At 37.1% G+C, this 15163-nt stretch overlaps 1 protein-coding gene across 1 annotated transcript in view; it reads right to left on the reverse strand.

The window, feature by feature from the left end:
• rps6ka5 (ribosomal protein S6 kinase, polypeptide 5) overlaps nt 1-15163 on the reverse strand; it is a 45396-nt gene that overhangs the window by 12890 nt on the left and 17343 nt on the right. Inside the window, exons 6-12 of the mRNA XM_048192323.1 lie at nt 13483-13566; nt 13189-13292; nt 10267-10417; nt 9936-10097; nt 6427-6552; nt 5100-5233; nt 4897-4990 (exon numbers count right to left, since the gene is read on the reverse strand). Of these exons, the coding sequence (XP_048048280.1) occupies nt 4897-4990; nt 5100-5233; nt 6427-6552; nt 9936-10097; nt 10267-10417; nt 13189-13292; nt 13483-13566 (855 nt within the window). The remainder of the gene's footprint in view (nt 1-4896; nt 4991-5099; nt 5234-6426; nt 6553-9935; nt 10098-10266; nt 10418-13188; nt 13293-13482; nt 13567-15163) is intronic.

Genomic DNA, 15163 nt, shown 5'->3' on the forward strand with positions numbered 1-15163 from the left:
TCAATTACAACATCATGGCTGCGTAGAAGAAGGATCCGGGTACTGAAATGGCCAGCCTGCAGTCCAGATCTTTCACCCATAGAAAACATTTGGTGCATCATAAAGAGGAAGATGTGACAAAGAAGACCTAAGACAGTCAAGCAACTAGAAGCCTGTATTAGACAAGAATGGGACAACATTCCTATTCCTAAACTTGAGCAACTTGTCTCCTCAGTCCCCAGACGTTTGCAGACTGTTATAAAAAGAAGAGGGGATGCCACACAGTGGTAAACATGGCCTTGTCCCAACTTTTTTGAGATGTGTTGATGCCATCAAATTTAAAATCAACTTATTTTTCCCTTAAAATGATACATTTTCTCAGTTTAAACATTTGATATGTCATCTATGTTGTATTCTGAATAAAATATTGAAATTTGAAACTTCCACATCATTGCATTCTGTTTTTATTCACAATTTGTACAGTGTCCCAACTTTTTTGGAATCGGGTTTGTATTTGACATAAAAGATAACACAGATATATTCAATGAGGTATTTATAAAAACTGCCCTTACAAAGGTAAAAAAATAAATTTACAAGCGGCATATATTGCCAAGCTTCTTTCTGCTATCATTCTTCCTAATAAAAGAGGCAAGAGTCCAAACATAAAATTAGCGAGCACATGGAAACGCACCATTTGCAAGAATAACCACATGGAATGGTATATGATCGCAATTACACAAAACTGACAGATAGATATTATGAAAAGCCTTCTATCCTGGCACAGACGTACATTTAATGACAGACAGAGGAAATGATGCCTTTGAAGGACTGGAAAAACCGTTTGGCAAAGGTTCAGATTTAAGATGATTTTTAAAATGGGCTTCAGTCTCATTATACGCTGAATGAGTGTGAATAAGTGAACGGCAGAACAAGTGTTTGGGTCCTGTATGGGGTTGGGATGAGATAGAAAAGAGTGTATGAGTGTGCAAGTGTGTATGTGTGTGTGCGCACAGAAGAAAAAAAGAAAGGCAAATGAAAAAGAGCAAGCTAATATCTCTCATTATCTCTGGTAAAGAGGAACAAAGACCCTGACCGGGCAGGGCGGCTCTGCTTTTCATCTGGGGCACGGCACTGGGTACAGAGCGTGGGGTTGATAACCTCCAATTGGCAAGTGGGCACGCACACACACATACACACTTTCACAGATGTGAAGAGCAGCCCAACTGACTCTAGCTTATCATACTAATGAATAGGACGATGGATCAGGATGTCTGGCACACACTGAAAAACACACAAATAACACACAAACGCCAAAAGGCCTAATAAACCCCAGCAACAGTGACGATGAATAATATAAGTAAGTAAATAAATATTTTTTTTAAAGAAATGAATACATTTATTCAGAAAGGATGCATTAAATTGATCAAAAGTGATAGTAAAGACATTTATAATATTACAAAAGATTTTTTATATAACAAATGCTGTTCTTTTGAAGCTTCTCTTCTTCAAAGAATACTAAAAAAATGCATCAACCTTTTCACAAAATATTAAGCAGCACAACTGTTTACAACATTAAAGAATTAGTTCACCCAAAATTGAAAATAATGTCATTAATTACTCACCCTCACGTCGTTCCACACCCGTAAGACCTTCGTTCATCTTCGGAACACAAATTAAGATATTTTGATTAAATCCGATGGCTCAGTGAGGCCTGCATTGCCAGCAATGACATTTCCTCTCTCAAGATCCATTAAGGTACTAAAAACATATTTAAATCAGTTCATGTGAGTACAGTGGTTCAGTATTAATATTATAAAGCGATGAGAATATTTTCTGTGCTTCAAAATGACGACTTTTCAATCGACTGAATCAGTCGAATCAGTGACTCAAATCGCCAAAGTCACGTGATTGCAGCAGTTTAACCGTTTGATAGGAGATCCGAGTCACTGATTCGATTTGTAAAGCTCCGAAGCAGTGTTTTGAAATAGGCCCATCACTTTTTTTGGCGCACAAAAAGTATTCTCGTCGCTTTATGATATTAAGGTAAAACCACTGTACTCACATGAACTGATTTAAATATGTTTTTAGTACCTTTATGGATCTTGAGAGAGGAAATGTCATTTCTGTGAATGCAGGCCTCACTGAGCCATCGGATTTTATCAGAAATATCTTAATTTGTGTTCTGAAGATAAACGAAGGTCTTACGGGTGTGGAACGACATGAGGGTAATAATTGACATTATTTACATTTTTGAACTAACCTTTTAATATGAAATGTTTCTTGTGCACCAAATCAGCATATTGGAATGATTTCTGAAGGATCGTGTGACACTAAAAGCATTTTCACACATGAATTGAGTCCAGATGGAGTCCATGATGGAGTAGACTTTATAGAGTGCTTGACTTTTGCATAGTCAATATAAGATCTTGACCATAAATTGATGCACCTCTTGTCAGTATTAGATTATCTAAATATGCTATTGGTTGGTTTAATCAAACAGAACTCATTGTGTACAGGCAGAAGGTCTTATCTCTTGTTCACTCAATGTAACTAAAGGTGTGCCACAGGGGTCAGTCCTAGGACCACTCCTATTTACTCTATATATTAATTATATTGATCAAAATGTTCATAATTCAAATTTCCACTGTCACGCTGATAATACAGTTATATATAGTTCAGCATCCACACCCAATCTGGATCTCTCAGTTGCAGCTTGCTTTTAATATTGTTCAGCGTAACTTATTTGAACTCAATCCCTCAATCTTCTTTCAATTACCATTTCCTGAGGTTCAGAGATTGAGTTTGTGTCTCAGCATAGGTATCTTGGGATTTTAACTGATGACTCTCTCTCCTTTTGCCCTCATGTTCAACAACTGGTGAAAAGACTGAAAGTGAAACTGGGTTTTTATTTTAGAATCAATTCTTAAAGGTGCCCTAGAACCAGTTTTTACAAGATGTAAAATAAGTCTAAGGTGTCCCCTGAATGTGTCTGTGAAGTTTCAGCTCAAAATACCCCATAGAGTTTTTTTTATTAATTTTTTTAACTGCCTATTTTGGGGCATCATTAACTATGCACCGATTCAGTGTGCGGCCCCTTTAAATCTCTCGCTCCCCGCCCCCCGAGCTCTCGACTATAATACATTGCATAAACAAAGTTCACACAGCTAATATAACCCTCAAATGGATCTTTACAAGATGTTCGTCATTCATACTTCATGCATGCGTCGGATCATGTCAGTATAGTATTTATTTGGATGTTTACATTTGATTCTGAATGAGTTTGATAGTGATCCGTGGCTAAAGCTAACATTACACACTGTTGGAGAGATTTATAAAGAATGAAGTTGTTTATGAATTATACAGACTGCAAGTGTTTAAAAATGAAAATAGCGACGGCTCTTGTCTCCGTGAATACAGTAAGAAACGATGGTAACTTTAACCACATTTAACAGTACATTAGCAACATGCTAACATGCTGTTACGTAATAGTCGGTGTTATGTTGAGATTCGCCTGTTTTTCTGAGGTCTTTTAAACAAATGAGATTTACATAAGAAGGAGGAAGTGGAGTTTATGGAGTTTGAAACTCAATGTATGTCATTTCCATGTACTGAACTCTTGTTATTCAACTATGCCGAGGTAAATTCAATTTTTGATTCTAGGGCACCTTTAAAAAAAGGCTTGTTGCCGCCACTTTTATGTCTGTACTGGATTATGGTGATGTCATATGCATCTTCTCAGTGTTTACATGCTTTGGACACTGTTTATCTGGCATGTTCTTATTTATAAATCTATCCTGGGTCTGCTTATTTCATATCTTCAGACCTACGTCTGTAAAAAAAACATGTAGGTAGTTATGGCCTTCGGTCCCAGGAATTTTTCTTACCATCTGTTCCAGTGGTGTGCACTGAATTAGGGGAAAAGGCATTTAAATTTGCTGCTCCCTCTGCCTGGAATAATTTGCAAATTAAGCCGAAACTTAATGAGCTGGTCTCATTGGACATTTTTAAAGTGATTTTTTTTAAAAGATTTGGAGACAGAAATATAAAGTTGTAGATGCTTTGTCTGATTTAGTTATGTATTGATATCCCTTCTCATTGTATATATATATTTTTTTTTATTTGATTTGACTTGTTTGTGTGTTTGTATGTATCTATGGATGGATGGATGTTATCTGTTAAACCCACATGAGTTGTGTTGATGACAATCTTGGCCAGGATGCTCTTGCAAAAGAGATTTTTTAATCTTAATGTGCTTTTTTCATGGTAAAATAAAGATAATAATAATAATAATAATATGCATAATGAATTGCTTTGCTTTGATTGGCATAGTGTATTGTATTTGTTCTTTTTCCTTACTTCTGTTCAACCTATATCAAATTCTAACACAGCGGCCAGGACAATGAGAAAGCAGATCTGATGGACTTCCATTGTTTTGCTGCCCTGCGAGGACTTACACTTCCTTCAGGAAATTTAAGTAGTTTTTTTTCTTTAGGAAAAGAGACAGAGTATGCTTATTAAATATGTAAATAGGACACGTTTGGATGTTTTTGTTGACCACTGAAAACCAACCATGGTGTTACTTCTCCAGGGCTGTTTCTCAAAAGCATTGTGAGTCAAGATAATTGTAAAGACCATTGGTGCCAATGGATCTACGATCTACTTATGCGTACAATGCTTTTGAGAAACACAGCCCTGTTAGTTTTAACCTTCTTTGCGGCTGCATCTGATAAAGACTGGATGGTAATTAAGATGAAGTACAAAGAAAAGGAAGAGGACAGTTTATGAACAGGAGGGAGGGAATTAAATCTGGGGCAGGTGTGAGGACAAAGAGGGTTCAAACTTATTCAGGCTAGCCCAGTCCTTTGAATGAATGAGGCTTTGATGTGTACAGGAGCTCTTTCTCAAACACTGTCATACCTGGTCATGGTAGATTTCATGTAGTTTGACTATGTTGGGGTGTCCGTCACACAGTTTGAGAGCGGCAATCTCTTTCTGCGTCTGTGCCTCCATTCTGCAGAATGATAAAGGAGCACTGCAAATCACTTCAATGATTATTATGAAATACAACTAAACTTTAAGTACATCAAAAATACTCTCTCGTCAGGCTGCATGGCCGGTACCTTTTACTGACAATCTTTACAGCATATTTCTGTCCGGTCTTCTTGTGAGTGCATTGTCTGCAGATGGAGAAGCTTCCCTCTCCCAAAGCGTTCTCCCTCAGGTCCATCTCATAGTTCATGTAGAACGGCGAGTCCTATGGTCAGTTTGTCAGAAGTCAAGGAAAATTGATGATATTAATTTACTTAAAGGTGCCCTAGAACCTTCTTTCACAAGATGTAATATAAGTCTAAGGTGTCCCCTGAATGTGCATCATTAACTATGCACCGATTCAGGCTGCGGCCCCATTAAATCACGCGCTCCCTGCCCCCCGAGCTCTCGACTATAATACATTGCATAAACAAAGTTCACACAGCTAATATAACCCTCAAATTGATCTTTACAAAATGTTCGTCATGCATACTGCATGCATGCGTCGGATCATGTGAGTATAGTATTTATTTGGATGTTTACATTTGATTCTGAATGAGTTTGATAGTGCTCCGTGGCTAAAGCTAACATTACACACTGTTGGAGAGATTTATAAAGAATGAAGTTGTGTTTATGCATTATACAGACTGCAAGCGTTTAAAAAATGAAAATAACGACAGTCTAACTTGAACCACATTTAACAGTACATTAGCAACATGATAACGAAACATTTAGAAAGACAATTTACAAATATCACTAAAAATATCATGTTATCATGGATTATGTCAGTTATTATTGCTCCATCTGCCATTTTCGCTATTGTTCTTGCTTGCTTACCTAGTCTGATGATTCAGCTGTGCACAGATCCAGACGTTAATACTGGCTGCCCTTGTCTAATGCCTTGAACATGAGCTGGCATATGCAAATATTGGGGTCATACATATTAATGATCGGGATATGTAACAGTCGGTGTTATGTTAAGATTCGCCTGTTTTTCGGAGGTCTATTAAACAAATGAGATTTACACAAGAAGGAGGAAGCAATGGAGTTTGAAACTCACTGTATGTCATTTCCATGTACTGAACTCTTGTTATTCAACTATGTCAAGGTAAATTCAATTTCCCATTCTACGGCACCTTTAAAGGGACCATATTCTATTGGTGTCAAACTCTGCTCCTGGAGGGCCTGCAGATTTTAGCTCCAACCATCTCCAAAACACCTGCCTGGAAGATTCTAGTAATCCTGAAGACCATGATTAGCTGGTTCAGGTGTTTAATTAGGGTTGTAGCTAAACTCTGCATGACAGTGGCCCTGTTCTACACTTTTGTAGCATTTAATTTTTATTTTTGGGTGAACAATCCCTTTAAAAAAAAGACACTTCAGCTTTAAATGTTACTACACAGCAATATGCAGACTGACCTTCATCATAGCGCTACGGGCAACAGCAGCGGAGCCCGGCCTCTCTGACACGCCACACAGCTGAGCCGGGTCGTCCATCACCGCATTCCTCTTAAACAGGATGGAGGGAGCCATGAAGGAATAGCCCTGCAGATACAAACATCAATAAACACACTCACTAAGAGAAGAGGGAACTAATGCAGAGGAAGTTTCAGGGTCACTGAAGGAACTCAAACAACACAGCCTTTTGCATTTCTGCAAATCTTACATGCCAAGGGACTCCAGTCACATTGTTTGCAACGACTGCATCATGTGCGCCCAACTAAATAAAGCCTCTGCCAGCCCATGTCCCACTTACGCGGCCAGACTGCAGCTGTGTGCTACATGGGCGGAGGAGTGGCTGGCGGGATGAGAGGATGGCTGGACGGAAGGATGAGGAGATGAATGGTTGAAATGCTTTTAATTGCTAAGCCAAGGTATTTGATTGCCCTGCTTTTCAAATTATCACAGTCCTCTAATGCAGCCTAATTTCAGTTTGTGAGGAGTTTGAGGGGGTGGCTGGGTTTATATGCGGCTATGCATGTGTGTGCGTGGTGGTGCGTTTCGAAAGTTATCATTGCAGACGTCGCTGCAATTGTACCGCCCGAGAATTATGAAGGATCAAAATTCCAGCGCACATGAAAGGCGAACGCTCAGAAAAGCCAAGATGAAGTTGGTAATCAAAGGTTGAAGGAGTAATTGAGCCAGACATGGTTGTTCTCGCAGACGCCGACCTTTTATTCCATGACAGAGCCGTTTAATGGCGGCATTGATCCGCCAGACTGAAGGATTCAGAAAGCAATCATAGACACCATCTCTTTCGCAGCCTCCCATTTCAGCTGGCATCATGCTATAGGCAACGTTATGGATCAAGCCGCATCAAAAATAGTCATTCACATCTGATGCTTGAAACATATCACCATAATTACATCTCCAAACAGCTCTCTAATTCATCTGAATACCAACACAGACAGCCGGGCTCACGTTGCGTAAGTGATCATTATAAAGGCTGACTTGCCCATATCCACTTCAGTACTTCCTGCTTACTGATAATGAAGGGTTAACTGAACAATTATATCCTAACGCAACATCAAATGTCCACTCGTGTGCAGAAATTCATTCTTAGTATCATAAATAAATGCTCAAAGTGAATCAACACTGGTTTAGGTAGATATATTGGCCTGGCAAAGAAATCAGCTGATACTTGGCCATTCTCAAACCCTGAAATATTTTTGAGTGAAATTTGAGTAAGTTTGGGGTCACTTTTAATGCATAAAAATTTAAGTGAAGACACTTACAAATTCTGTTACAAATAAATGCTGTTCTTTTGATCTTTCTATTCATCAAAGAATCCCCCAAAGTATTGTGGTTTCCACAAAAACAGTGAGAAGCACAACTGCTTTCAACACTGATGATGATAATAATAAGAAATGTTTCTTGAGCTGCAAATCATCATATTACGATTTCAGAAGGATCATGTGACACTGAAGACTGGAGTAATGATGCTGAAAATTCAGATTTGCCATCACAGGAATAAATTTCATTTTAAAATATATTTGAAATTTATTTGAAATGTTTAAATTTGAAAACTATTTTTACAGTATTTTTGATCAAATAAATGCAGCCTTGGTGAGCAAAGAGACATGGAAAAACTTTGTTTTCTTCTTTTTTTTTTTTTAATTTACAGACCCCAAACGTTTAAACTGTAGTGTATGTTCATTTAATTGTAGCAATAATATTTGGTAACATTTAATAAAAAATTAACATTTGTCAAATGCAAGTACAAATTTGCACTGGTGTGTAAATTTTGCATGATAACTTTATTAGAAACTGCAACATTAACAGAGCAAAATAATAATAATGTATTAAATTGTATGATACCCATTAAAGGGATAGTTCACCTAAAAATGAAAATTTTGAAAATGAAAATTGTCATTATTTACTCTCCCTCATGTTGTTCCAAACCTGTATGGGATTCTTTCTTCAGCTGAACACAAAAGAAGATATTTTAAAGAATGTCGGTAACTAGACAGTTGACGGTAGCAGTTAGGGAAAAAATACTATGGCTGCCGTCAACTGTCTGGTTACCAACATTCTTCAAAATATCTTCTTTTGTGTTCAACAGAAGAAAGAAACTGATGACAGAATTTTCATTTCATTTTCATTTTTTTGGGTGAACTATCCCTTTAAGGCTTCGCAAACAAAAAAAATGCTGCTAAGGTCATTTGTGTTTAAAAAGTATATTTTTATTTAAAGGTGCCCTAGAACGTCTTTTTAAAAAGATGTAATATAAGTCTAAGGAGTCCCCTGAATGTGTCTGTGAAGTTGCAGCTCAAAATACCGCATAGATTTTTTTTTATTAATTTTTTTAATTGCCTATTTTGGGGCATCATTAAATATGCGCCAATTCAGGCTGCGCAGCCCCTTTAAATCATGCGCTCCCCTCCCCCGGAGCTCCTGCTTGCCTTAAACAGCATAAACAAAGTTCACACAGCTAATATAACCCTCAAAATGGATCTTTACAAAGTGTTCGTCATGCAGCATGTCTAATCGCGTAAGTATGGTATTTATTTGGATGTTTACATTTGATTCTGAATGAGTTTGATAGTGCTCCGTGGCTAAAGCTAACATTACACACTGTTGGAGAGATTTATAAAGTATGAAGATGTGTTTATGAATTATACAGACTGCAAGTGTTTAAAAATGAAAATAACGACAGTCTTGTCTCCGTGAATACAGTAAGAAACGATGGTAACTTTAACCACATTTAACAGTACATTAGCAACATGCTAACGAAACATTTAGAAAGACAATTTACAAATATCACTAAAAATATCATGTTATCATGGATCATGTCAGTTATTATTGCTCCATCTGCCATTTTTCGCTATTGTTCTTGCTTGCTTACCTAGTCTGATGATTCAGCTGTGCACAGATCCAGACGTTAATACTGGCTGCCCTTGTCTAATGCCTTGAACATGGGCTGGCATATGCAAATATTGGGGTCATACATATTAATGATCGGGATATGTAACAGTCGGTGTTATGTTGATTTGCCTGTTCTTCTGAGGTCTTTTAAACAAATGAGATTTATATAAGAAGGAGGAAACAATGGAGTTTGAGACTCACTGTATGTCATTTCCATGTACTGAACTCTTGTTATTCAACTATGCCAAGATAAATTCAATTTTTAATTCTAGGGCACCTTTAAGAAGTTTTTTTTTTTTTTTTTTTTTAAGAAAATGACCGATCGTTTCACTAGATAAACCCTTATTCCTCGCCTGGGATCATGTAGAGCTCTTTTTTTTTTTTTACCTGTTGGTAACTGTTGAAGTCCACTATAAGGAGAAAAATCCTGGAATGTTTTCCTCAAAAACTTTAATTTCTTTTCGACTGAAGAAAAAAGACATGAACATCTTGGATGACATTAGGGTGAGTAAATTATCAGGATATTTTAATTCTGAAGTGAACTAATCCTTTAATTCCCCTACCTGGAAGATGCGGTCACAGTTGTTAGGAAGAGCCGCGGGAGAGTAGGTGGGGTCCATCTCTGTAAACTCCTCTGCAAAGTTGCTCACATCCAGCTCATCACGAATTACAGGTTTGAAAGGAGCCGGAACCTTCTTAGCAGCTAGATCCTCCCAATTCATTTTCTGAAGCAACAAAAGTCAAACATTTTTGATGTTGGTCCCTCAAAGCCTGAATGAACTTTAACAAGCCAACGAAATGACAAGGGAAATAATTGTGCTTCTCATTTAAAATGAATTTTTGTGAAAAAAAAAAAAAAAAAAAAAAAAAGTCAATGGTTCATTTTTGTCTTGCCTGGTAAAATGGATGGCTTTTCACATTCTGGGCCCCTGAGGGGCCAGAGCCCAGCCTCTTTTTTGGGTCTTTAATTAGCAGTCGCTGGATAATGTCTTTGGCCAGAGGCCCCATGTCTTTGGGGAACGGGGGATCCTTTTTCATAATTCTCCTATTGGGCAAAGAGAGAGAATTAATCAAAACCATACCCTTCCTGCAAATTCGTATTTGAATTGTAATAAAAACAAATGCATCTTTAAAGGCACAGTATGCAATTTTCCCCATTAGAGGTGGCATATTCAAAACAACAAACAAACTTGTGAAGGACTGTGGAATGATGGGAGTTGTCGTCTTCACCTCCACTGCCGATGGAAATCAATCCGACAGGACTTATAAAATGCCTGTTTTGTCGAGAGTCTTAAATGAGTTAAATAATGTCTTAAATGAACTTAAAGAGTTGTGAGAAAATGAGATGCATGTCAATTTTTATAATATAAAAATGTTTTTAATCATGATTTTTTTTTTTATCGATTGACAGCACAAAAAAAAAAAAAAAAAATTCTCCTCGTCCAAAACTCGTTTGGTCATTTGATTCACCCGTACATTTACGTTTCTTGGCGTAATCTTTGGCGACGGAACCTGCTACAAAAGATAACGAATAATTGTGGTCCATGACGGTCTGTGCGAAACAACAACAGAGAGGCATGCTAGACCAGAGACGGTCTTATTTTTGGCTTATGGCCTTGAAGTGGCTCTGGCTAGACGCTACAACTACTACTTCCGCATTTTTTCATGAGACTCACTGTGTTGCCATGGTTTATATGCTACTAAAAGCTGAAAACGAGGGCATGACACCATTAACAGGTGACGCAATGAGGAGGGAGGCTACACTGGTTAAAATTGTGAATTTCTCTGAATTTAAACATTGTTGGAAACATTTGGGATAACATAAGCACACAAGTTATCAAGATATATAACACTGTGCTAGTGGTTTTTGGTTATTTTAATGCAAAAATCTTACATATTGTGCCTTTAAGAAAGTAATTTGATGTTATTTTGTCAACATGCTGATGCAACCAAATTCATGATTTCAAAACAAGATGGACTTCTAGATAATGAAAAGGAAACTGGTGTTTAACCACATAAAGGCGTACAGAGAACTAGGGTTGGGAACCAAGAAACAAGTTCTTATTCAGAGCAAGTTCCACTTTTTAAAAAAAAGCAACAATCTAAAAATTTTCATATGCTTTCAGATCTGTTTAAGTCGGATTCTTGAACGAATAACTCTTATCAATCATCAAATTACATCATTTCCGATTTGAAATGAACCAAAAAAAAATCTTGTTAAGTGTATGCAGGCTTATGACACTAAAGTCAGTGTAGTTAACTGATCGTTCATATCACAATGAGATACACATCATGGATTTTGTTGTATTTTAGTAAGTGGTATTTTTAAAAAATAAACTAATTAAAGTCCCTCTGAGGTGAAAATCAAGTTTTTAATGTTGATTATATGTCTATGTGGTGTTTTTAATATACTTTAAACAAACCAAAGGTAAGTCATCACCACTGCTAAGTATTTTCTCTTTAAAGGTGCCATTGAATGGAAAATTGAATTTACATTGGAATAGTTGAATAACAAGAGTTGGAAATGGAAATGACATGCATTGAGTTTCAAACTCCATTGTTTCCTCCTTCTTATATAAATCTCATTTGTTTAAAAGACCTCCAAAGAACAGGCGAATCTCAACATAACACCGACTGTTACGTAACATTAATATGTTTGACCCCAATATTTGCATATGCCAGCCCATGTTCAAGGCATTACACAAGGGCAGCCAGTATTAACGTCTGGATCTGTGCACAGCTGAATCAGACTAGGTAAGCAAGCAAGAACAATAACGAAAAATGGCAGATGGAGCAACAATAACTGACATGATCCATGATATCATGATATTTTTAGTGATATTTGTGAATTGTCTTTCTAAATGTTTCATTAGCATGTTGCCAATGTACTGTTAAATGTGGTTAAAGTTACCATAATTTATTACTGTATTCACGGAGACAAGACTGTCGTTATTTTCATTTTTAAACACTTGCAGTCTGTATAATTCATAAACACAACTTCATTCTTTATAAATCTCTCCAACAGTGTGTAATGTTAGCCGTTAGCCACGGATCACTATCAAACTCATTCAGAAACAAATGTAAACATCCAAATAAATACTATACTCACATGATCCAATGTATGCATGCAGTATGCATGACGAACACTTTGTAAAGATCCATTTCGAGGGTTATATTAGCGTGAGGAATTAAAGGGACCGCAGCCTGAATTGGTGCATTTCTAATTATGCCCCAAAATAGGCAGTTAAAAAAATTTATTAAAAAAAATCTATGGGGTATTTTGAGTTGAAACTTCACAGACACATTCAGGGGACACCTTAGACTTATATTACATCTTGTTCGATGGCACCTTTAAAACTGCAGCGAACCACAGACAGTCTCAAAAAACACAGTTTGAAATCGCCGGCGCTTCTGACATCACAAACTACCTTGTAACCAATCACGTCAATGTGTGATCATCAACGAGTGGATCTCTGAGCTGGTATGAGTGGAGGCAGGGCTAATCGCATATTCATAGAATACTAAATGAAGCAAGGGTGTAGAGTTGCATTCAAGCTATTTTAAGCCATGAAGATTTTTTTTAAGGAAAAAAAACATTTAAATATGTAATTTTTGGTGATCAAAAATGAGTTTTAAGGGATGAAATTATTTACTAGAGAGTTTAAATAAATATGTTTAATTTAGTTCAATAAAGAACTTAGAGAATTATTAATTGAACCAGAGTTGCTAAGAAGAATCACAATCAGAACCAAAATGCTTAAATTCTTTACATTTCCCACCCCATCATGTATTGGTGTATGTATGTGCTGGTCTTACTCAGCAATGTCAGAATGAGAGTTCTCATCGCCGTCGACAGTGAAAGGAGAGCCTCCGGTCAACAGCTCATACATCAGAACTCCCATACTCCACCAGTCCACCGCCTGCAGGAGAACATCGGTTCAACACACTGGTTATATTCCCAACAGCATTCAAATGTATGCAGGAACATTTTAAAAATTAATGAATGAATCACTAAATAAAAGTCTAACTTAAAGCTGCTTAAGAAAATTTCACATGTAATTAAACAGAACTTAAAATGTGGTAAATGGACGGATGAGCAGTTCAATTTACCTTGTCGTGTCCTGACTCTCCTCCTGCTACAATCTCAGGCGCCATGTATTCAACAGTGCCGCAGATAGAATAAGCCCTCTCTACCTACAAGACAAAAAAAAAGTGTTTATTTTACTGTTTGTAAAAACCTGTAAACAAAACCTGTACAGTTTCAGTTTTTACGGTTGCCTTTGTCACGTCCAGATTATTATTATTATTATTTTTTTTTTTTTTTGGAAGTGTAGATGTTGTTTAGGGCTGGGTATCAGCAATTACATCATGATATATCAAAGGCAACGTTAAATATCAAATACAAGTCGTGACTCGATACATCATGAATGTGAAGGTGTTTACTAGGGGTGCCACGAGACCTTGCAAGATTAAAACGTGAAAGATTTCTCATCAATATTACCATGACGGAGTGTGAGGGTGAAATTTGGATAGAATAGTCCTTTTGCTTTTTATAGAAGTAAAAACCATTCAATTCAGTTGGATAACGGTCACTTCAATCCCATCCAGCTCATCTAACATGAGCTGCAGAGTCGTATGTAGTGCAGCAGGAATCAGAGTTCACTGATCATGTGACGAGTGTAAGTGACGAGATGACTGACAAGACCATGGTGGAGGATTTGTTGCACATCAACAACAGAGCCAAAGCGTTTGACAAATGTCTTATCTTGTAGAATGCGCACTCAGCATCGCCTCTCCCTATACATAGAGTACACGTGATCACGAAAGCGAAAGTAAAACGTGAGCACACATTCAAATGCAATTTCAATATTGAAAATATTGACAATATTCAATATTGACTACCTGATGCATGCAAATATCACCCAATATGAAAGCTATCTTTAGGCCCCGATATACTTCAAACGAACTGATGTGACGTCATTTCGAACAAAATCAGTCCGAAACAAAGTTCGTTTTGGAAGTTCGAAACAGCTTGCCAAAGCTTTCTGAAAAAGTTCGCTTCGGCAGTTAAGCACCTTTGAACAACCATTGGTCTGTGGCCATTACATAAGGTAGGTGTGCGCTGAGGCTCTGACTTCTTTCACTCGGAAAATCTTTTCCAGTTCATTTCTCCTCTCGAGTCCGTAGAAGTCAGACATCCGCGAGTGAAAACATGAACACTGGAGAGCTTCGAAGCAGTACTTCTGATAAAATGAGAGACTGACACTTTTTTCGTGTTTAATGTGGTAAAGCTGCTTGATTTTAAGCAATCTATTTTATAAAGTGTTATAATATAAATGCGACGTGACTTTAATGGAGTGCCAAATTACAGAGCTCATGCAAACAAACATATCCACATTGCCCTGATCAGATGCTTTTCTTATGCTTTATTAAAAAATGTTTGCTAGTTTCTCAATTTTGTTGTATTTATTTTGTTACTGAGAGGAAAATGTGCAACATTTTTACATATTCATCTAACCGTTGCTCCCGTTGATCCCAAAACGAAAAAGTACTTTGCTTGAAGTATATTGGGGCCTTTAGGCTGGGCTGTGTAGTTGTAACCATCTCTCAGCTCTGTATCATGCTTGAAGAAATATTTGGTCTCTATTTGCACTTTGAATTTTTTTTAAACTTTGATTAAGGTTGCACTTATTGTTTGCACTTAAGACTAAGAGAAAACTGTGTTATTAATTTTTATTTATAATGTTTTAATTTTTATGATCCATTTGTGGAAAGGAGTTTAGTTAGGAGG

This window comes from Megalobrama amblycephala, linkage group LG5 (genome assembly GCF_018812025.1).
Source record: "Megalobrama amblycephala isolate DHTTF-2021 linkage group LG5, ASM1881202v1, whole genome shotgun sequence".
NCBI classification, from domain to species: domain Eukaryota; kingdom Metazoa; phylum Chordata; class Actinopteri; order Cypriniformes; family Xenocyprididae; genus Megalobrama; species Megalobrama amblycephala.